The sequence below is a fragment of the Thamnophis sirtalis genome, unplaced genomic scaffold (assembly GCF_051295495.1).
Source record: "Thamnophis sirtalis isolate CommonGarterSnake01/CBP01778 unplaced genomic scaffold, rThaSir2_p1.2 scaffold_6, whole genome shotgun sequence".
Taxonomy (NCBI): domain Eukaryota; kingdom Metazoa; phylum Chordata; class Lepidosauria; order Squamata; family Natricidae; genus Thamnophis; species Thamnophis sirtalis.
The window spans coordinates 4,370,395-4,394,030 of record NW_028261386.1 but is presented as its reverse complement, the minus strand read 5'-3'; the positions used below and the strand labels follow the sequence as shown (position 1 = coordinate 4,394,030).

Genomic DNA, 23,636 nt, shown 5'->3' with positions numbered 1-23,636 from the left:
TGGCAATTTGGAGCCCAGTTCACAATCACAATGTTGCAGTGCCCTCATGGCCATGGGGAAGCCTGGCGGACTTCACTGCCAGCTTTTGACAAGCAGTCAATGGGAAAGCCTGCAGGTAGTCACAAACGATGATCATTTGACATTGCACTCAAATCACATTGCGGGATTCATTTAATGCCTGCAATTGGAAGTGCCGTTGCTAAACTGTGCAGTTTAGCACATTGTGCTTTCAACTGTGTCACTTAACGACAGAAATTCCGATCCTGGTTGCTATTGTTAACCGAGGACTATTTCTATTTATATCTTTTCCTTATTTTTTTGTGGTTTCTAATTGACTATCCAATCCTTGTGTGTAAATTACTAAATACACACAATTCAAAATGTGATCATTTGTTGCACTAACCCTTCTACGGATTGTAGAAACTCAGAGGTTCAATGTGTTGGCAGGATGTCTGGTTGAATATAAAGTTATTTCAATCTAAGTGCAATTTCCCTGATTTGAGTAGGAAGAGATTCACTTCATGAATCAATTTGTAGATGTACGATGTCTGTTTTTTTAAAGGATATCAACTCTTTGCCTTAAGCTGAAAAATGGACCGCCTGTTCTGACCCAAGCTGCCCCAGCAGCACGAAGCTGAGTCCTCATCCAGATAAAAGCATTTTATTTAATTGACAGTGAATTCCACTCCAGCAAAGTCTTTCCTCTCCCACAGTCTTTCAAGATAGTTCACAACTATTGATCTTTATCAGGCTTGAAGAGTGTCCAGGCCAATATCTTTCAGAAGCCGCAATACTTGGCAAGAATGCAGGAATGAACTAATTGTCTCCTGCAAACTCCACTCCCCTTTCACTCCTCTTTTATTCCCTGTGGGAGGGGCCATTCACGTCCACCTGTGGCCTTACTCCCAAGTCGACCCCTGTTCTTTAACTGTTTCCTTCGTCTGGCAACTCTGCGCATGCGCACACTGGGAACAGGCTCCAGCTGTTCGTCTGCCTCACTGATGTCTGACTCTGAAGGCAGCTGATAACTGTCAGACGGCCCTGGCCCCATCTCTGCCTCGGATGCAGAGCCCTCATCAGAGCCTTCCCCAGACTCCAGGACTGGCCCAGGTTCCTCCCCAACCTCCACACTGTGCGAATCTGCTGCCAGCTCCTCGGGCCGCTGGTGGGCCACAACATCACTGACTTGTATTCTTTATTCTCAATAAACTGCAGGGTCTGTTTAGAAGTGATAGGACCCTTGAGCTGATAATATTTTTGCTATGGGTGACCAGCTGTAGGGATGCACGGTCTGAATCTGCCCCAACAAGCTTCTTTGGCTCCAATCAAATACCGTCTTGAATTTTGCACCTTTTTACTTGCGTCAAAAAGAGGGAAAGTTTTGTCTTCCAAACTGTGAGCTCTAGTCTACCATCTGCTGCCACCCATTTTAAAAAGGCTGCCTGGGTCCTGGATCCGTTTCTCTTCTCTTCATTCATCTCTGCCTCCTTCCCACATCCCTTCTGACGGGGGCTCATAATTAATATTGAAGGCAAGTTAGTATAATAAATAGCAACAACATAAAATATAAAGACAAGCAAATTACCAAGAGCAAAGAACGATTCAGTGAGTTGGGGTGGGAGAGAGCTTTATTTTTATTTATTTTAGGGTTTTTTTTTAACCATGTCTTTATTACGTATTTTTATGAATAACTCAAGGCAGTGAACATACGCGATGTTCCTTCCTATTGCTATTTTCCCCACAACAACCACCTTGTGAGGTAAGTTGGGCTGAAAGAAAGTGACTGGCCCAAAGTCACTCAACTGGCCTTCATGTCTAAGGTGGAACTAGAACTCACCATCTCCTGGTGATTGGCCCAAAGTCACCCAACTGGCATTGATGTCTAAGGCGAAACTAGAACTCACCATCTCCTGGTGATTGGCCCAAAGTCACCCAAATGGCATTGATGTCTAAGGCAGAACTAGAACTCACCATCTCCTGGTGATTGGCCCAAAGTCACCCAACTGGCATTGATGTCTAAGGCAGAACTAGAACTCACCATCTCCTGGTGATTGGCCCAAAGTCACCCAACTGGCATTGATGTCTAAGGCAGAACTAGAACTCACCATCTCCTGGTGATTGGCCCAAAGTCACCCAACTGGCATTGATGTCTAAGGCAGAACTAGAACTCACCATCTCCTGGTGATTGGTCCAACATGGCCCAGCTGGCATTCATGTCTAAGGCGGAACTAGAACTCACCATCTCCTGGTGATTGGCCCAAAGTCACCCAAATGGCATTGATGTCTAAGGCGAAACTAGAACTCACCATCTCCTGGTAATTGGCCCAACATGACCCAGCTGGCATTCATGTCTAAGGCAGAATTAGAACTCACCATGTCCTGGTGATTGACCCAGTCACCCAACTGGCATTCATTCTAAGGTGGAATTAGACCTCACCATTTCCTGGTGATTGGGCCCAACACGACCCAGCTGGCTTCCATCCCTAAGGGAGCTCAGTTTGCTGATTTCTAGCCTAGTGCCTTAACCACTAGACCACACTGCTATTAAAAGCAGAGACTCCACACAAAAAACGATCTGAAGGAAAGGGGGGGGGGGCGGAATTTGCTAGGGTTATTTGAAACATATTCATCAACATTCAGCCAAGATGGGCAATGTATGTTTAACATTGGTTTGATGTATGTAGTGCATTTTAATTATTATTTTTGTTTCTGTGGTGGTTGTTTTAACAACTTATTTTTGAAATAAATAAAAATTATTAGAAAAAAACAAGATCTGAATGCGAGCTATCAGTTGCAGAGCCTCTATCTCTTGTTAAAGGCCTACGATATTGAAGCACTTACCTGCCCATTGCCACCTGGTCGTTTGGATCCAAGGAAGTGGTTTTGCGTTCAATAAGTTCCCGGAGGAGCTAGAAGCAAGAAAAAGGGAAAGAGCAGATCAAGACAATGCTGGAAGGGTTCTATCATCTCTCAAGACTTAAAATGGACACCTAACATCAAAAACGTCATCAAGAAAGCACAACAAAGAATGTTTTTTCTGCGCCAACTCAGGAAGCTCAAACTGTCCAAAGAGCTGTTGATACAGAGGAATTATTGAGTCTGTCATCTGCACCTCTATAACTGTCTGGTTTGGTTCTGCAACCCAACAAGACAGACACGGACTTCAACGGATAATTAGAACTGCAGAAAAAACAGTTACTGCCAATCTGCCTTCCATTGAGGACCTGTCTACTGCATGAGCAAAAAAGAGGGCTGTGAAAATATCTATGGATCCCTCATATGCTGGACATAAATTGTTTCAACTTCTACCCTCAAAACGACATTATAGGGCATTGCACACCAGAACAATTAGACACAAGGACACAAATTTCCACAAATGCCATCACTCTGCTAAACAACTAATTCCCACAATACCGTCAAATAATTAACTAAGACTGTATTACTATTATTCCTCTCCTCCTTCCTAATATCTCTTCCCACTTATGACTATAACCATGTTGGTTGTATCTTTACAATTTGTATTGTTTTTATTTATTTCCTAATAGGATTTGATAGCTTATTAGTAACCTATGACCATTACTAAGTGTTGTATCTTATGATTTTTGATGAATGTATTTTATTTTTCTTTATATACATTGAGAGAACATGCAACAGACGAATTCTTTGTGTGTCCAAACACACTTGGCCAATAAAGAATTCTATTATATTCTATTTCATTTTCTATTCCATTCCATTCCATTTTCTATTCCATTCCATTCTCTATTCCATTCCATTCTATTCCATATTCTATTCTATTCCATTTCATTTTTTATTCCATTCCATTGCATATTCTATTCCATTCCATTTTTTATTCCATTCCATATTCAATTCCATTCCATTCCATATTCTATTCCATTCCATTCCATATTCTGTTCTATTCTATTCCATATTCTATTCTATTCCATTCCATTTTCTATTCTATTCCATTCCATTCCATTTTTTATTCCATTCCATATTCTGTTCTATTCCATTATTCTATTCTTGTCTGGAATGGTGTAGAATCTCCTGCTTGAAAAGGGGCTGGACTAGAAGACCTCCAAGGTTATTCTGTCATCTCTAGTAGCTTTCAGCCATGGTTATAGATAGCCTACGCTGAGTTTATTCTATATTCTGGAAGTTTTGTCAAAAGGATGTCAGATATAAGAACCAGCTTGCCTTCTTCATCTTCTGCCAAGGTTTTGAACAAACATGGGATCTCCTACTTATAGTGGATGAGAAACTAAGCTAAACTGTGGGAACACCATACAAGGTTATCCAAGACAAGCCTTGAAGCCCTAAAGGAGGGTCTGCCATAAAGGAGGAAGGGGTCAACCTATTCTCCAAAGCACCAGAAGGCCAGACAAGAAACAATGGATGGAAACTAATCAAGGAGAGAAGCAAACTGGAATGAAGGAGAAAATTCCTGACAGTGAGGACAATTAACCAGTGGAACAACTTGCCTCCAAAAGTTGTGGGTGCTCTAATACTGGAGGTTTTTAAGAGATTGGACAATCCTTTGTCTGAAATGGTATAGTGTTTCCTGCCTGAGCAGGGGGTTGGACTAGAAGACCTCCAAGGTCCCTTCCAACTCTGTTATTCTTTTGCATTCCAGAGATTCTCTGGAGATTCTCAATGATTCAGGTCATGGTTGTCCCAAAGGTGCTTTTTTCCAAGAGGCAAACCGGACTCAGGAATTCTGGGAGTTGAAGTCCACAAGTCACGAAAGGGCCATGGTTCCCCACGATCTCCTGCTTGAGCAGGCGGCTGGACTAGAAGACCTCCAAGGTCCCTTCCAACTCTTATTATTCTGTATTCTGTCATCTCCAGTAGCTTTCAGCCCTGGTCATATAGATACCCTGAAAGGAAGCTTAGGAACGAATGCTGAGGGTATCTTTATCACCGCAGGGGAGGGGGCAATCTTTGATGTGCCAGAAAGCGGGAGGGGGGAAAAAATGGGGAAAGCGGAATCCACTTGGGAATGCAACGCAGAACGCCATTAGGGAGACTTATTGTACTACAGTTAATTTCAGGCGAATCAATGAGCGTTGCGGCGTTCCCTTCATCATTTTATGATTAGTTTAATCCACCCCGTCTATATCAGCTCAGGATCTTTGAAAGGCCAGGCAGAAAACACAGGGAGAAAGATGGGCGAAGCATCCGATGGGGTGAAATAAGTTAACACACATTAAATTCCTGAGTGAGAGGATGGGGTGTGTATATGTGCGTGTCCTGGATTAACAGAAGGACATCCGTTGAGTCAGTGAATGGGCAGGAGATAACAATGATAGCTCAAGGCTGAACTGTGGGGTCCATGGTGCTCTCTGAATTTGGATGGCTTCTTGCAGGCGTTTCATTACCGTACTAGGTAATAACATGACTGCTAGAAGGGAGTGAGGTTTGTTCTCTGCTTATAGACCGGTGCTTTGTTCCTGTCAGTGTTGGTGTTCTTTGTGGCTCCTTGGTTAGGCTGTTGTTGTTGTGACACAGCTCCCCAAACACGTCAAACCCTCTGAAGTTAACTCAAAGGTTCCTTTAATTAGGAGTGCCGGCAGCCCCGGCAAAAAGTTTCCCTCTCACCGCAGGCTAACGAGTCCATCTCTCCGGGAGACTGAATAGTTGCCGGCCACGTCTATTCATCTCTGCCCCTTGCCTTTTATCCCCAGGCCTAGGGTGGGGCTTTGTTAGCAGCGGTGTGGCTCTTCCGTCCCAAGGACCAGCCCAAGGATTTCCACTGCCCTCCTCTCCTCTGCCTTCTGCGCATCCGTACGTCAGGCACGGGATCCAGCTGCTCCTCCTTTCTCATCAGCCACTTCCAGACCTGGGGGCTGTGGATTCTCCATCTGAGTGCTGATGGGGAGCCCAGGCTCTGCCTTTATCTCAATTTCTGCCAGCTCCATTCCCTCTTCCCCTTGCTGCCGACGCTAACTCCCACGGCACCGCCTCATGTGATTCGGCCGCTGGAGGGGCCGGCGGTTGAGAGGCCACAACAGTTGTTTACTGTTAGCTTGTTTGTGTGTGTTGGTGATTCCTTGACTGGCTATTATGTCTTGATTGCTCATCTATAGCAGTAGTAGACTTAGCAATAGCAGTAGACTTATATACCGCTTCATAGGGCTTTCAGCCCTCTCTAAGCGGTTTACAGAGAGTCAGCATATCGCCCCCAACAATCTGGGTCCTCATTTTACCCACCTCGGAAGGATGGAAGGCTGAGTCAACCCTGAGCCGGTGAGATTTGAACCGCTGAACTGCTGATCTAGCAGTAGCCTGCAGTGCTGCATTTAACCACTGCGCCACCTTGGCTCTAGTGCTGATATGGCTATTAATCTATGCCCATTTGAGTGTTGATTGCTGGCAGTAAAACCAGAACGGAGGCTATATAACACGTTTCCCCAAAAATAAGACAGGGTCTTCTTTTGACTCCCAAAATAAGCGCTTGGCCTTATTTTCGGGCAGGTCTTATTATTTTTGAGGTGCAGGAGGTGGCAAGCGCGGTCACCTCATGGCTGCTGCTGTGTTGCAATGTTTTTGGGGAGGGCTTATTTTCAGGGAAGGGATTATTTTAGCGCATGCGCTCAAAAGCCCGAAGGAGTTTATTATCTGGGGAGGTCTTATTTTCAAGGAAACAGGGTACAGGGAGTCCTCCACTTATAACAGTTCATTTAGTGACTGTTCAAAGTCACTAATGGTGCTGATTAGGGACTTATGACCATTCTTTTTCCTCAGGCCTGGGGACAAAGATAGCCGCCCCTCCCGAATGATGAATGAATGTTGCTTATTATTTTTACTATATGTATCTACGTTATTGTCTGTATTCCCCTTCCTGATTTTATGTGAGCCGCCCTGAGTCCCCTCAGGGAAAAGGGCGGCCCACAAATGTTAATAAACAAAACAAACAACAAACAAACAAACTTTTACATAACTGTTGCAAGGTCCCCATGATCACGTGATCAAAATTCAGTTGCTTGGCAACTGAGAAGTCTTACAAGGGGCCAAGATTGAAGACCCCCGGCCTCACAGTATCGGATGCCAACTTTGCCATGCTTTTCAGCCGAGCCCTCCGGGGCTGCTGCTTACACAGCTCAGCTATCCTTACGTTGGTTTGCTCCATTACCCATCTGCGTATGGGTGGAGTTGGACCTTGTATTTAGCGTCCAGGAGTGGCTGTGAGGAAGTAGAGGAGATAAAGTGATAAATTTGTGTGCCAGGAAGATGTGGGAGAATCGATCAGAGAGCGGGCATGGAGGGAGGAAGCTGGTTGGGTTTCCAAGCTTCTCTTCCTAGCCTTTGAGAACAAAATTACCGTCCCTTTGCACTTAAGGGCCCTGGATATAAGCGCTACAGTCATAATAATTTGGTGGTAAAATAAACTGAAGGACCATCGTGGGATGCTTTTAAAATGGCCGGCTATATTTATTTTTCTTTAAAGGGAAGAATAAAACAGAGAACTTAAGGAGGAAGGGTTTTATGGTTTTGCTTTATTAATGTGTAATATTTGTTCAGCAAATGCTACTTGATAGAGATGCCAGACTGGATGCTTTTTTTTTTCAATCTTAGCAACTTTTAGGACGAATGGACTTCAACTCCCAGAATTCCCTAACTAGCCATACTGGCGAGGGAATTCTGGAAGTTGAAGTCCACACTGGCTGGGGAATACATGTTGGCTGGGAATCCTGGGAGTTGAAGTCCATGCTGGCTGGGCACTCCACGCAAATTGGTGAATCTCGTCCTATATTCCAGAGTGGGAGAGAAGCGCCCCTGTACTTGCCTCTTCTTCCGGTCCTTGTTGGTGCTGCGCGCACCTTGGTCATTAGGGGAGACACGCAACTTTCTCTCCATCCTGAGAGAAAGTACAGGGGCACTTCTGCACTAGAATATGGAGCGAGTCTCCATTCGCTGCTGTCGCCCTTACCTTCTCAGGCAAGGAATGACTGGGAGGGCGAGGGGTGTGGCCAGCCAGTAGTGGGTTCAGCCAACAGAGAACTACAGCAGGGGAACGAAAGAGCCGCATGCGGCTCTGGAGCCGGGGGTTGCCAACACCTGATATTGTCATATGACCATTGAAGGGAGATGTTGTAACTTCAGAATTGGGTCGTAAATCCGTTGTAATATCAAATGGTCACTAAGTGATACGTCATACGTCGAAGGCTATCTGTAATAAAATAACATTAAACGTGCCAGCATGGAAGGGAAGTTACCTACAGGGAAAAAAATTAGATTGCTTGCACATAGTTGCACACAGTGCGCACACACACACACACACACACACACAATCTTGTAGCATTCCATTTTTTGAAAAATATAATTAGATTTTCTGCCTTTTGGTTCACGGCCTCCCAGCCAGCCAGCTTCCCCTCCCCAACTCCCCAGATGAGTTCCAGAGCCGAGCCTGGGCCTCAAAATACAGGATAAATGATAAACTAATTTACTGAAAGAACTGGTCCTCTCTTTTTTTCATTCTAGTACGGTGTCTAAAAAAAAAAAACAGGAAGAAGAACAAATATCTCCCGTCCTCCTCCTGAAGTTGTAATATTTCAGGGGGCCTCAGCAACTGCGACTGGAATTTATTAGCCAAAACAGTGTAAAAAAAAATGTAGCCAGGCCCACACATATTCCGTTAGGGATGACAAATATAATGAAATCACACCCACAGCATTAAAATAAATAAATAATATTACAGCGTTTAAAACAAACAAAAAAAAGGGGAAATGTAACTGCTAAATCTAATTGGCTTCTTCTCTCCTAGGTTCCTGCAAAATGGGCACCTTTTGACTTTTGCTGTGAACCAGGCAGCTTGGCTCACTTACACGAGTCATCTTTGTCTGAAACGGTACTATAGGGTTTCCTGACTGAGCAGGAGATTGGACTAGAAGACCTCCAAGGTCCCTTCCAACTCTTGTTATTGTCATTCTAATTCTAATCTCAATAAGTTTCTATTCAGAGAACTACTCAAAATGAGCCGCGTGAATCGGATTGTTAAGTAAAGACACAGCGCAGAATTCCTGCAGGCGGACTGGCACGCAACCCATCCTCCCCAGCCAGAACATAGGATAGGATAGGGTGGGGAATGGGGCAAAATCATGTTAAGTGAGACATTTCTTAAATGAATTTGCCTCATTTTATGATTTTTCTTGCTACAGTTAAGTGAATCACTGAAGTTGTTAAATTAATAACACGGTTATTAAATGAATCAGGCTTCCTCATCGACTTTGCTTGTCAGAAGGTCCCAAAAGCCGATTATGTGACCTTGGGACATAGAAACGATCATAAATATGAAAACGTTTGCCAAGCATTTGAATTTTTATCCATGTATCTATCTATCCATCCATCCATTCATCCTCTATCCATCCAACCATCCATCCTCTATTGCAGTGTTTTTCAACCACTGTGCCGTGGCACACTAGTGTGCCGTGACATAGTGTAAGGTGTGCTGTGGTAAAATTACTTTATATATAGTCAATATAGGCACAGAGTTAAATTTTTTTAACATTTTCTAATGGTGGTGTGCCTCATGATTTTTTTCATGAAAAAAGTGTGCCTTTGCACAAAAAAGGTTGAAAAACACTGCTCTATTGGTCTTTTCTTTCTTTCTTTCTTTCTTTCTTTCTTTCTTTCTTTCTTTCTTTCTTTCTTTCTTTCTTTCCTTCCTTCCTTCCTTCTTTCTATCTCTGTCCTTCCTTCCTTTTCTTTCTTCTATCCATCCATCCAGAAAATTTATATGGCAGCCCCCTCTCTCCCGGGGACTCTGGGCAGTTAAAACCCAGTATAAGAATTCCTCCCAAAAATACAATAACACCCCCTTCCACCCCCCCGCTAATAAGCCACTTGATGGGCTCCATCCCACGCTGGATTCCCTGGAGGGTACATGTACCCAGGCACTACGGGAAGTTGGATTTTCTTCTTCAATCCCAACTTTATAGAGATGACGGGAAGGCTGATCTCCCTGCTGCCCCCCGCCCCTTCTGCTGCTGGAGGTGGATTACATCTATTTCTAGCTCAGCAACAACCTTGTGGAGGGGGGGGGGGACGCAGGGAATCCCCTCCCACTGTTGATAGGTCGCGGTTCCTGCTTGTTAACTGCCCAAAGCGATTGACAAGGTGGCGTTTTCTTCATAGACTATTAAGAGAGAACCCCCCAAACGAAGCTTTAAAACGTGCTATTAACCATCTACTCAGCCATTCTCGGAGATGCATGCCGATGATAATATTCCTGCCTCGCCATTAACCTGCGCAATGGCTGCAGGCGTTGCCAATTTCTGCAAAAAAAACCAACCCCAAAACCCCAACCCTAAACGTCCTCCTAATGAGAGCCACGAGATCAACTGTCCATATTAATCACTCACCAGTTTAATTAAGGTAAACCGGCTTGTCAGAAGGAAAGAAAGCCACGCGGGCGGGGGGAGAGGGGGGGGGCAGAGAGATACAGTCAGATATCTCTCCATCTTTTGCTAACGTCGGCTGGCAGTCGCCGGCTGGATTATTGTTCAGCGCTCCTCGAAAATGCAAAATTGGACCTTTCCTACGGAGGTACAGAACTTTTGCTGCTTTTAGACTTAAAATTCATTCTGTTTTCTCCACACGCCCGCGAGTCGGGACTGGAGAGAAACCCAAACCGATTCACAAATACTGCGTTTCCCCGGAAATAAGATAAGAGTCTTATTTTCTTTTGACCCCAGAAATAAGCGCCTGGCCTTATTTTCGGGGAGGTCTTATTATTTTTGAGGTATAGGAGGCGGCGAACGTGGTCGCCTCAGGGCTGCTGCCATGTTGCAATATTTTCAGGGAGGGCTAATTTTCAGGGGAGGGACTATTTTAGCGCATGCGTTCAAAAGCCCAATTGGGTTTATTATCTGGGGAGGTCTTATTTGGGGGGAAGCAGGGTATAAAAACACACAGACACAAATATGGTTGTGATGTTATTGCCAGGAATCAGTTGCTAGCTATGATCGCACAAAAGTTCCTTTGGCAAGGATAGGCAGAAGCAGAGCTGAAGCTGGACTGACTGAGGCCATTTTGGGACTTCAGCGCTGACACGCAGGACAAGAGGGCTAGGGAGGGGGGCTGAATAGAGATAGTTGGGGTGTTGTAGCCAAAACAAAATGCTTTCTCGTGGGAACCAAGGATATTCCTGCAGGTGCTCTGAAGGAGGGGACTGGAGTCACCTAGCAACTGGAAAGCACCCTCATTGGACCGTGTGACTGACTGTTTTGAGAAAGTGACAAACTTTTACTTTTAATTAGGTGAAAACCGCTGGAATATTCAGAGCCAGTTTTCATTAGCCTATGCCAATACGACATATCCAATAAACCTATTCTTCAAGGAATATACTTGCCTCAGAGTTACGTTGGCTACGTGTATGTTACTTGGAACCCTGACATGAGATTTACCGTTATCGTTTTTAACATTCTGTAGAAAATAGACACTTTTAACTTACCCTAACCCTAACCCTAACCTTGAATGAAAGATGACATCAAGTCACAGATTGATTTTTGGACATGTATATACTGGGTATAATGGGATGCGGTGGCTCAGTGGCTAAGACGCTGAGCTTGTTGATCAGAAGATTGGAGGTTTAGCTGTTCGAATCCCTAGCGCTGCGTAACGGAGTGAGCTCCCATTACTTGTCCCAGCTTCTGCCAACCTAGCAGTTCAAAACCACGTAAAAATGCAAGTAGAAAAATAGGGACCACCTTTGGTGGGAAGGGAACAGGTTGGGACCTGCGTGCCTAAAATTCTATGTCGGAAATCCCTAAGCAAACAGGCGGCAACACTCAGAACTGAAGGTGTTTCGATTCAGACAGTTGTTCTCTTCGCTCTGAGCTTTAATTTGGATTAACCTCGGCACCCTTGCTCCCTGGAGGAGGGATCAGACAGCTGTGACACTTCTCAAGTCTGAAGCCAGGGAACAGCAAATTAAAAGTGTGTTCAGGGCAGAGGGCACAATATGATTCAAAGTCCCCCAACATTGTGAAACTTCGCCAGCTCAGTTATCCCAGCGATCGATTGCCTGTCTGTTTATTGATTGACACGATCTCCTTTAAGGCAGGGATGGCAAACCCATGACACACTTGTCAAAGGGGGGGATACCGCAACGTTTTGGGTGACACACCAGCGTTCACCAACAACCAGCCACAATTATTCTGAACTAGCTGGATAGCCGTGGTCCGTTACGAAATAAGTCGAGGAGTACCTAGTACCGCTTTTCAGTTCATTAGCATGTGAGTCTAAGGGGAACATCTGAATGTGCTTTTAGAGATATTTTCCCCTACTCACACCTGGCTATGCAGTAGAGGACAGATAATTAGAACTGCAGAAAAAACAATTGCTATTAACCTGCCTTCCATCGAGGACCTGAATACTGTACGAGTCAAAAAGAGGGCTGTGAGAATATCTACAGACCCCTCGCATCCTGGACATAAATTGTTTCAACTCCTACCCTCAAAATGGATGCTATAGAGCAGTGTTTCTCAACCTTGGCAACTTGAAGATGTCTGGACTTCAACTCCCAGAATTCCCCAGCCAGCATTCGCTGGCTGGGGAATTCTGGGAGTTGAAGTCCGGACATCTTCAAGTTGCCAAGGTTGAGAAACACTGCTATAGAGCACAGCACACCAGAACAACTAGACACAAGGAAAGTTTTTTCCCAAACGCCATCACTCTGCTAAACAACTAATCTCCACAACACAGTCAAATTATTTACTAAGTCTGCATTACTATTATTCTTCTCTTCCTTTCTAGTAACCATCTCTTCCCACTTAGGACTGTAACCAAGTTGCTTGTATCTTTAAATTTAATATTGCTTTATTTGTTCCTAGTATGATTTGATTGCGTATTAGTAACTTATGACTATCACTAAGTTTTGTTTCCATTTGCACCAAAGACAAATTCCTTGTGTGTCCAATCACACATGGCCAATAAAGAATTCTATTCTATTCTATTCTATTCTATTCTATTCTGTAATTCTATTCTGTAATTCTATTCTGTAATTCTATTCTGTAATTCTATTCTGTAATTCTATTCTGTAATTCTATTCTGTAATTCTATTCTGTAATTCTATTCTGCAATTCTATTCTGTAATTCTATTCTATGGTCAGGTGGCTTTCCTTCAACACTCACAAGTGGGACTCACCTGATGATAAAAGTCATCGTCATCAAAGATCTCCTCGTCCAGGTCTTTGAGGTGGACATTTGACATCACAGGAGGAAGCGTCTCCTGGAAGATGGAGAAAGAAAAGAGACTTCTGTGAGGACCATTTCACCTCCAATCTAGAACGCTGGTTCTTAAACTGGGGCGGGGGGAGTAATCCGAGCATACCTGGGGGCAGTGGAGCCATTTGCATTTGATCGTTTGTGAATCAAGGATGGAGTTTGAGAATGCCACTGCCAAAACTTGTGTAAAACAACAATTGGGGATGAAGATAATGTAATTGGGTCAAACGGTTTAAGAACTACTGATCTAGATTCACAGTGGCTTTTATAGATAGCGATAGCACCTACATATTGCTTCAGAGTGCTTTACAGCCCTCTCTAAGTGGTTGTATTGTATTTTTATTGTATTTATTAGTTTTGTATGACACCCACTCCGGGCGGCTTACAATAAAAAAGGGAGGGGGAATATATAAAACAATACAACAATCTAAAATTACAGCAACATTCATAACTTAAAGTGGGGCTGGATACTTCAACAGCCCCAGGCCTGCCGGAACAGTCAGGTCTTAGTTGCTTTACGGAAGGCCGGAAGGGTAGTAAGGGTCTGGATCTCCACGGGGAGATCGTTCCAGAGGGCTGGAGCTGCAACAGAGAAGGCCCTCCTCCAGGGAGTCGCCAGCCGACATTGGCCGGCAGATGGAATCCGGAGAAGGCTTTCCAAGCAGAGGGAAGACCTGCGGGAGTGCAAGGCCAGGTACTGGCGCCTGGAGGCTCAGCAGGTCCCACTGGCACAAGGCCCTCTGGCTCTTTGCCATCAGCGGCGCTTCCCTCCAGCCTTCGGCCAAAGCCCCACACCAGGAGGCTGAAGCAGACCCCAAGTCAGAATTTCTGTCCCCCTCCGACCCGCACAAAAACACCCCGAAGGGGGAGACTCTCTGCAGCAACACAAACATTTATTGCACGTATTCAGCCGTGGGCCGTTTGAGGACCCCTGATTTAGTGCAATATGAAAAATGCAAATAATTTTTCTGCCGACCACCAGTGGTCCAGGGACCACAAGTTGGTGACCACTATTCTATACTACTGAAGATCTTGCGACACCATAAATATAAGAAATCTATTATTACCGAAGTTTTGTGGGGTTCACACTCTTCTTGCGCGTGCAATAATACATTTGCTCGCATTTAAGGTACCACAAGCGTCAGATTCCACGCTACAAGTCAGGTACAAGTAAGCAAGAATTGCACAGATTTTATTCAATGCTCCTCTGGGATCAATAGAGAATCTTGGGCAGCCTAAGAGGAATTTCCTACCCTTCTTTCTGGTGAGTTCCTTAAGACGGAGATGCTTAAACACATTGAAATGCTTCTTCCCAGCTTTCCTGCCACCTGGGCTGAGTTGCTCTTTAAGAGATAAAAGCAGAATCTCTTTGGATAATTTACCGTATTTTTCAGAGTATAAGAGGCACCTTTTTCCCTCAAAAAAGAGGCTGAAAATCTGGGTGCGTCTTATACACTGAATACAGCACTTTTTGCCTCCCAAAACCCCACCCCCTTCACCAAAATGGCCGTGCATAGCCTTTTGGAGGCTTATAGAGTGCTGCTGGGGGCTGGGGAGGGCAGAAATGAGTGAAAAACGGGCTGTTTTTTGCTCAATTTTGCCCCCCCCCCCACCAGCCCCAGGAGCACTCTATAAGCCTCCTAAAGGCTATCCATGCCCTTTGGGGGGGGGGAACGGGCCCATTTTCATGAAAAACGGGTCATTTTTCGGAGGTCTGCAGAGTGTAAAAACTTTTTTTTTAATTTGGCTCTTCAAAATATTGGTGCGTCTTATATTCTGAAAAATACGGTAATTTTTCCTCTTCTCCGCTTTCTCTTCACCTGGACTGAATTGCTGTTTATTGAGATAAGCTGCCAACAGGTTCACTTCCTTTTCTTTTCTTCTTTTTGGACTGTCTACTCTTCCTTCCTTTTCTAACCTGGCCCCAACTCTCTCGCGGGCCTTGCTATTTGTTGCTCCAGAAATCTAAGAATATGCAAAAAAAACCGCTGTTGAAATACCATGAAATCTCCCCCATTTCAAAAGGTTTGCTCCTGCCTTGAACTTTAAATGAGCTGTTTCGAGCATCTCGCGGCGTGCTTTGACTTCAAAACCAAGAGAAGCTTCTGCACACACACAATTCATCTATAATATATGTACACTCAAATGGACACTGAAGGCAGGGCTGTCCCCTTTCATATGGGCATTCTTTATGGAGTGAGAAGGTCCGGGAAGACTATCATCCATCAAAAAAAGTCTTTGCACAGCTCAAAGCAAACAAGCCCTTGGTTTTCAAATCAGATGATAGCTTATAAAGGTGACATATTACTCTAGTTATCCAGGATTTGAAAGGAGGAGGAGGGAAGCCCTCTGCGCATGCAAAACAGGACGGTTCACAAGAGGTGGCTCTTCAAACAGGCACGTCACCCGGCTGCACCGAACAGCCGTTTACCATAAAGGAAACTGGTAATGCCGCTGTCAGGGCTGGAAGCCATCTTTTGCATTGGGCCTTCAGGCCTGCTACAATTAATGCTGTGGGAAAGAGTAGAGTAGAGTAGAGTAGAGTAGAGTAGAGTAGAGTAGAGTAGAGTAGAGTAGAGTAGAGTAGAGCAGAGCAGAGCAGAGCAGAGCAGAGCAGAATAAGAGAATAGAGTAGGATAGGTTAGGATAGGATAGGATAGAATGTTGGAATATAGAATAGAGTAGAGTAGAATAAGAGAATAGAATAGAATAGGATAGGATAGGATAGGATAGGATAGGATAGAATAAGAGGATAGGATAGGTTAGGATAGGATAGGATAGAATGTTGGAATATAGAATAGAGTAGAGTAGAATAAGAGGATAGAATAGGGTAGGATAGAATAAGAGGATAGGATAGGTTAGGATAGGATAGAATGTTGGAATATAGAATAGAGTAGAGTAGAATAAGAGGATAGAATAGGGTAGGATAGAATAAGAGGATAGGATAGGTTAGGATAGGAGAGAATAGGATAGAATGTTAGAATATAGAATAGAGTAGAGTAGAATAAGAGAATAGAATAGGATAGGATAGAATAAGAGGATAGGATAGGTTAGGATAGGAGAGAATAGGATAGAATGTTGGAATATAGAATAGAGTAGAGTAGAATAAGAGAATAGAATAGAATAGGATAGGATAGAATAAGAGGATAGGATAGGTTAGGATAGGATAGGATAGAATGTTGGAATATAGAATAGAGTAGAATAAGAGAATAGAATAGAATAGGATAGGATAGGATAAGAGGATAGGATAGGATAGGATAGAATGTTGGAATATAGAATATAGAATAAGAACATAGAATAGGATAGGATAAAATAAGAGGATAGGATAGGATAGCAGATTTGGAAGGGACCTTGGAGGTCTTCTAGTCCAGCCCCCTCTTAGGGAAGAAACCCTACACCACTTCAGATAAATGGTTATCCAACATCTTCTTAAAAACTTTCAGGTTGGAGCATTTACAACTTCTGGAGGCAACTTGTTCTACTGATTAATTATTCTCACTGTCAGGAAATTTCTCCTTAGTTCCAGCTTGAATCTCTTCTTGATTATTTTCCACCCATTGCTTCTTGTCCTACCCTCAAGACCAAGGATCAGTTGTAACTCGCTTATTTTGTGTGTGGCACTGTCGTAACTTCAAACAGCCGCTAAATGAATGGCCGTAGGTTGAGGACTAGCTGAAATTTGTCGCGATCGGCTCCCCCCTCCAACCCCCCCCACGTCAATTTCTTCCAAATAAGAGAGTTGATTTGTTCCCCCCCGCTTGGTCCAATCCGCCTCATTCCTTACCGTCTCATCCAGCTCGGTTTCTGGAAGCACCTCAGCAGCCGACACGGTTTTTCCCAGCACCCTGTACGCTGACCTCTTGGTCTGCGTCCGCCGGAGTAACCTCTCTTTGTCCATCAGAATGTGATCTACTTGAGTCAGGATGGATCGCTCGAAGGCACCAAAACCCTGGAAGGGCATCAAGCAACGTCAGGGAAAGCAGGAAGAAAAAACCTGTAGTTTCTCCCAGCCACAGTCCCCCCCCCCACTTGTCTTCCTTTATCAGCCAATGAGCAGAATATCTCACCTGCCCTTATTTTCTTTCTCTCTTTCGCACACCGATAACATTGTTTGCTCTTGGGAGGGTTTACTTTTACTTGTAAATGTGTACGGAGAATCTCAATCCTCCAGGTCATGGTTGTCCCAAAGGTGCTATTTTTTCCCCCCAGACGCAACTGGACTTTCCAAGGTGGTGCAGTGGTTAGGGTGCAGTACTGCAGGCCACTTCAGCTGACTGTTATCTGCAGTTCAGCGGTTCTAATCTCACCGGCTCAAGGTTGACTCAGCCTTCCATCCTTCCGAGGTGGGTGAAATGAGGACCCAGACTGTGGGGGCGATGTGCTGACTCCGTAAACCGCTTAGAGAGAGCTGAAAGCCCTATGAAGCAGCATATAAGTCTAACTGCTATTGCTTTTTCTTTGAAGGCGTTTCGCTTCTCATTCAAAAAGCTTCTTCGGCTCTGACTGGAAGAAGCTCCTGGTCAGCCTCTATATCGCTTTGCTTGCTACCGGCTGCCGTAGTAACGGGGAGGGAAGGGGGGTTCGGTATTTGGGAGGGGAAATCGATCTCGGGACGAGGAGGGAGTTTTGTTCTCATCATCTTCTGCGCATGCTGAATGGTCCCGTTTAGGTCTGGTCTCTGCATACCAGATGGTTGAAGCCACCTGAAGATGCACCCCCGCATGACACCCTTGGGGGCTAGAGATTGGACATTCGGCTTGGGGTTGTTGGGCGGGGGGGGAGGGATTTGGGTAAAGCTTTGATAGGTGCAAATTTCACACCTTTCGTTTCAGATCTTGCTTTACTGTCGCTGCACTTCATGTTCAGTAAAAGTACCTTTTCTCTAAACCAATGGAGTTGGGGGGTTTCCTTTCTGGAATTTTGAAAGAGGCACGTTTGACACTCCTTGGATAAGAAGTGAAACGTTTTCAAAGAAAAATCAGAAAGTCCAGTTGCCTCTTGGGAAAAAAAAGCACCTTTGGGTTTTACTTGAAAAGTTTTCTTCCATCCATCCATCCACTTTATTTGTATAAATCAAGGGTCCCAACCAGGGGTGGGTTCCTGCCAGTTCTAACCTTTTCTATAGAAGAGGTTCCACAAATCTACAGTGCCGTTTAGAACCGGTTCCAGCTCCCTCCCCCCACTCGTCCGCACATCATCAAGATGAAGAGCGAGAGGAGGAATTCTGGGAGTTGAAGTCCACAAGTCTTAAAGCTGTCAAGTTTGAACACCCCTGGGTTTTTTTTCCTAAAGGGTTAGGGGTGCAAGGGTCTTGTAACTTGACAGCTTTAAGACTTGCGTGCTTCAAATGCCAGAGTTTCTGAGCCAACATTTTGGTTGCTAAGCAAGAGTGTTGTTAAGTGAGTTTCACCACATTTTACAAATTGGCCACGCCCACCCAGTCACATGACTGCCAAGCCACTTCCACTCGGTCACATGCCCAGCAAGCCACTCCCACAAAGCAGGCCACACCTACAGAAGAGGTTCTAAAAAATTTTTGAAACCCACCACTGGTCCCAACCTGTGGGCTGCAAACCAATACTGGGCCATGGCCTATTGGCCACCGAACAACGTGAGTAGCTCAACTCGCGACAGTCTAGTGGCGAGCATCGTGGGCATTCACAACCCATTCACATGAGTGTCGCGATTTCGTGGGTGTTTGTGGCCGCCCTTGCACAAGCATCTTTGCGAATGCTTGCAGCTCCACTTGCACAAGCAACAGGAGCACGCACGTGTGCCTGCCCCTCCCACAAAATCATCCCCTCTTTCCACATTCCCTCCACTGGACTGCCAACCCGGAACTCAGGTTGGGAAACTCTGGTATAAATACCATATTTTTCAGAGTATAAGAGACACTTTATTCCCCCCCCCCCCAAAGGCTGCGTCTTATATACCGAACACAGCGTTTTTGGCCTCCCGAAACTCCCCCCCCCCTTGCAAAAATAGACATGCAGAGGGCTTGGGAGGCCTGCGGAGTGCAAAAACTTTTTTTTTTAATTTACCTCTTCAAAATCTTGGTGTGTCTTATACTCTGGTGCGTCTTATAGTCTGAAAACTTTGGTAATTCAAGGTGGCAATCATACCTCTTTCCTCCTCCTATTTTCCCCACAACAACAGCCCTGTGAGGCGGGTTGGGCTTAGAAAGGGTGACTAGCCCAAAGTCACCCGTCCGGCTTTCATGCCAAAGGCGAGACTAGAATTCACATTTCCCTGTTGATTGGCTCAAAGGCACCCAGTCGGTTTTCATGCCAAGGCAAGGACACAACTCAACACAACCTGGGGATTAGCTCAAAGTCATCCAGCCGGCTTTCATGCCTGCGGCAGAACTAGAACTCACAGGCTCCTGGGGACTAGCCGAAAGTCACCCAGCTAGTTTTCATATCTAAGGTGGGACCAAAACTCACAGTCTCCTGCTGGATTGGCCCAAAGCCACCCAGGCAGCCTTTGTGCCTAAGGTGGGACTAGAACTCACAGGCACCAGGCTTCTTGCTGGTGAATTCATACCATGCGTCCCTCCTCAGCACCCTTTAAGTATATTTTAAACTGTTTTTGTTAAAGATTTACCGTATATACTCGAGTATAGGCCGACCCGAATATAAGCCGAGGCACCTAATTTTACCACAAAAAACTGGAAAAGTTATTGACTCGAGTATAAGCCTAGGGTGGGAAATGCAGCAGCTACCGGTAATGATGTCCCGTGCAGCAGTGGGAGCGATGTCCCGCCTCCTATGACACACGGCACAGTGATTCCTATCATTGGATCACTGTACCAGAGGAGGTGGGACATCGTTATGTGGCTGCTTGCCATAACAAGGAGAAGGTGGGACATCGTTGCAGAGCGGCAGGAGGGGGAGGAAGGGGAATCGTAAGACAGCCCTGCATTACATTAGAACGTGAGGAGGGGGGATGGTGCGGTGCGCGCTGCGCGGCAAACTGACACAGAGGGAGGGGAAACTCACAAGGGCGCCGGGCCATTCATGAGCGTCACCCAGCGGCATGGCCCCGCCCCTTTTTCTCCTCCATTTCGGGCAAATTTTTCACTGACTCGAGTATAAGCCGAGGTGGCTTTTTTCAGCCCAAAAAGTGGGCTGAAAAACTCGGCTTATACTTGAGTATATACGGTATACCTTGTATTGGTTCTGGGAAGTCAAGGGGGGGAAGGTTTGGGGGGGTTGGGGGGAGGGAGCGGAGTTTACTAAATTGGAGGAGGGGTGTTGGATTTTAAGGTACTACGATTATACATGTATACTGCTATTTTTTCTTTTTTATGTATATTGAAATGGAATTATAAATACCATCAACACAAAAGGGAGTTTGCTCAGAAGCTGAAATACACCAAGTGAATTAGAGGAAGAGTGGGAAGCAGAGGAGAGAAGAAAGATAGGAAGAGAGGGATAGGAGAGAGGATGAGGGGGGAAGATAAGGTGTATAAGGAGGAGTGGTAAGGGGAGAGAGGAGAAGGAGAAAGGAAGGTGAAGTAGAGTAAAAAATGATGGAGGGAAGAAAGGATGTAGAAAGGGGGAGGAGAGAGGGGGAAGAAAGTGTCGGATAAAGTATAAATATGGTGTATGGAGAGCAGAAAAGCCAATAACTGGGGTTTTTTTCTTTCTTTGTTAGTTGATGGTAAGATAATTGATGTAATTACTTAATAATACAACATGATACTGACTATGTAATGGTTCCACCACAAAACCGCGTCCGACTAAAGGGCGCTCGACGAAACTGCGTAGCTGACGTCATCACAGCGCGACAACAGCGCGGAGAAAAAAGCACGCTGTAAACGCTAAACCTAAAATTAACCCCTAAACCTAACCCCCCTAAACCTAATCCTAACCCTAAACCTAACCCTTAACCTAACCCTAAACCTAACCCTTAACCTAACCCTAAACCTAATCCTAACCCTTAACCTAACCCTTAACCTAACGCTAAACCTAATCCTAACCCTTAACCTAACCCTAACCTAACCCTAAACCTAAACCTAAACCTAACCCTTACCTTAACTTGAATCGGCTTGCTTTCAAAGCGCTATTTAAAGCGCCCTTCTTTCTCCGCGCTCGCTGTTGTCGCCCTGTTGATGACGTCAGCGACGCGGTTTAATTGGGCGCGCTTTAGTCGAGCACGGTTTTGTCGTGCCACGCTATGTAATAGTATACATGTGATTTATATGCTATGAAAATGGAAAATAAAAATTTTCTATCCCGAAAAAAGAAGAAAAGAAAAAAATACTTGCCTTGCCCAGTTTGCCAGAAGCCAGTTTGGTCCTGTCATGCCACTTCTGTAGAGTGTTGTTTCTGTACGCCCGAAACTCAGCAAACCGCTTAGCCGCGAATTCGGGGTAATCCTCCATCTCCAGCTTCCGTTTGGGCGGCCTCCGCACATTTCTCTTCTCTTCCTCGGCTTCATAGCCGCCACTTGAGATCTCTTCGTCACTGGCAATGAAGATGGCGGCGTCATTAGTCTACAGAGCTGTCCAAGCATCTCCTGATAGCTTGCTCGCTCTCTTTAATGCGGCTTTAGCACCAAACCTGGTTAAAAGCAAGGCTGTCAAACTGAAGCTATGCATGGAAACTAATCAAGGAGAGAAGCAAACTGGTGTTTGTTTGTTTTTTGCAAGAGGCAACTGGACTTTCTTGTTTTTCTTCGAAGATGTTTTGCTTCTCATCCAAGAAGCTTCTTCAGCTCTTTCATATAAAGAACGATTGCTGGAATTGGGTATGTCTAATTTAGAAGGACGAGGGGTGACATGATAGTAGTGTATCTTAGGGGTTGCCACAGAGAAGGGGGGGTTGTCAACTTATTTTCCAAAGTATCAGAGGGCAGAAAAGGAGCAATGGATGGAAACTAATCCGTGACCCGTCAAAACCGCGCTCGACTAAGCCGCGCCCGATTAAACCGCGTCGCTGACGTCATCAAAAGGGCGACAACAGCCAGTGCGGAGAAAGAAGGGCGCTTTAAATACCGCTTTGAAAGCAAGCCGATTCAACTTAAGGTAAGGGTTAGATTTAGGGTTAGGTTTAGGGTTAGGTTTAGGGTTAGGTTAAGGGTTAGGTTTAGGGTTAGGTTAAGGGTTAAGTTTAGGGTTAGGTTTAGGATTAGGTGGGTTAGGTTTAGGGGTTAATTTTAGGTTTAGGGTTTACAGCGTGCTTCTGTCTCCGCGCTGTTGTCGCCCTGTTGATGACGTCAGCTACGCGGTTTAGTCGGACACAGTTTTGTGGTGGAACCAACTAATCAAGGACAAAAGCCACCTAGAAATAAGGAGAAATTTCCTGGCAGTGAGGACAATTAACCATTGGGATGACTTGCCTCCAGAGGTTGTGAATGCTCCAACACTGGAAGTTTTTAAGAAGAGATTGGACAGCCATTTGTCTGAATTGATATAGGTAGTACTAGACTTATGACCTCAATGAACGGCCAAATTTCTGTTGCTAAGCGAGAGAGTTAAGTGAATTTTGCTCCATTGTACGACATTTCTGGCCACAGCAGTTAAGTGAATCACTGCAGTTGTTAATAACAGTTAAGTGAATCTGGTTTCCCCATCAGTCTTGCTTGTCAGAAGGTTGCAAAAGGGGATCATGTGAGCCCGGGACACTGCAACCGTCAGAATCAGTTGCCAATTCAGTCTGAATTTTGGTCACATGCTGCAATGGTCGTCAGTGTGAAAAACGGACATAAATCAATTTGTTTCAGTGCCATTGTGATTTCAAACAGTTACTAAACGAAGTGTTGTTAAGTCGAGGAGTACCTGTATAGAGTTTCCTGCCTGAGCAAGGGGTTGGACTAGAAGACCTCCAAGGTCCCGTCCAACTCCGTTATTCTGTCAAAGCGGCGGATTTATCCTTTGCTGCTTCAGATCATCTTGGCCTTCAATGGTATACTGCCCCTGAATATGGCATTTCCATTTAGCCTTATGGTCAACAGAGGCTGATTGCATTTCTTCCCCCCTCTATGAATAGCTAATCCCCCGTTAAAGCCATGTAATCACACAGGCAGATAATACCCTATGAAACGGGAACAAGTCTTTCGACAGTTCTGAAACTTATCCCTGGATAAGCCTTAGGCCTAATGCAAAGGACAGAACGGTGTGTGTGTGTGTGTGTGTGTGTGTGTGTATCTGGGCAAGCGAGCTATGATTTCAGAAGCAGAGAAGAGCAATCAAGATGATTAGGGGGCTGGAGGCTAAAACATAAGATGAACGGTTGCAGGAACTGGGCATGGCTAGTCTAGTGAAGAGAAGGATCAGGGGAGACAGGAGAGCAGGCTTCCAATACTTGAGGGGCTGCCACAGAGAGGAGGGGGTCAACCTATTTTCCAAAGCACCCAGACAAGGAATAATGGATGGAAACTGAACAAGGAGAGATTCAACCTGGAAATAA

The 23,636-nt window shown here is 45.0% G+C and overlaps 1 protein-coding gene across 1 annotated transcript in view; it reads right to left on the bottom strand.

Moving 5' to 3' along the window:
* AATF (apoptosis antagonizing transcription factor) overlaps positions 1–23,636 on the bottom strand; it is a 120,643-nt gene that overhangs the window by 32,605 nt on the left and 64,402 nt on the right. Inside the window, exons 6-9 of the mRNA XM_087717125.1 lie at positions 21,494–21,692; positions 17,009–17,173; positions 13,145–13,228; positions 2,842–2,909 (exon numbers count right to left, since the gene is read on the bottom strand). Coding sequence (XP_087573251.1) covers positions 2,842–2,909; positions 13,145–13,228; positions 17,009–17,173; positions 21,494–21,692 — 516 coding nt within the window. The remainder of the gene's footprint in view (positions 1–2,841; positions 2,910–13,144; positions 13,229–17,008; positions 17,174–21,493; positions 21,693–23,636) is intronic.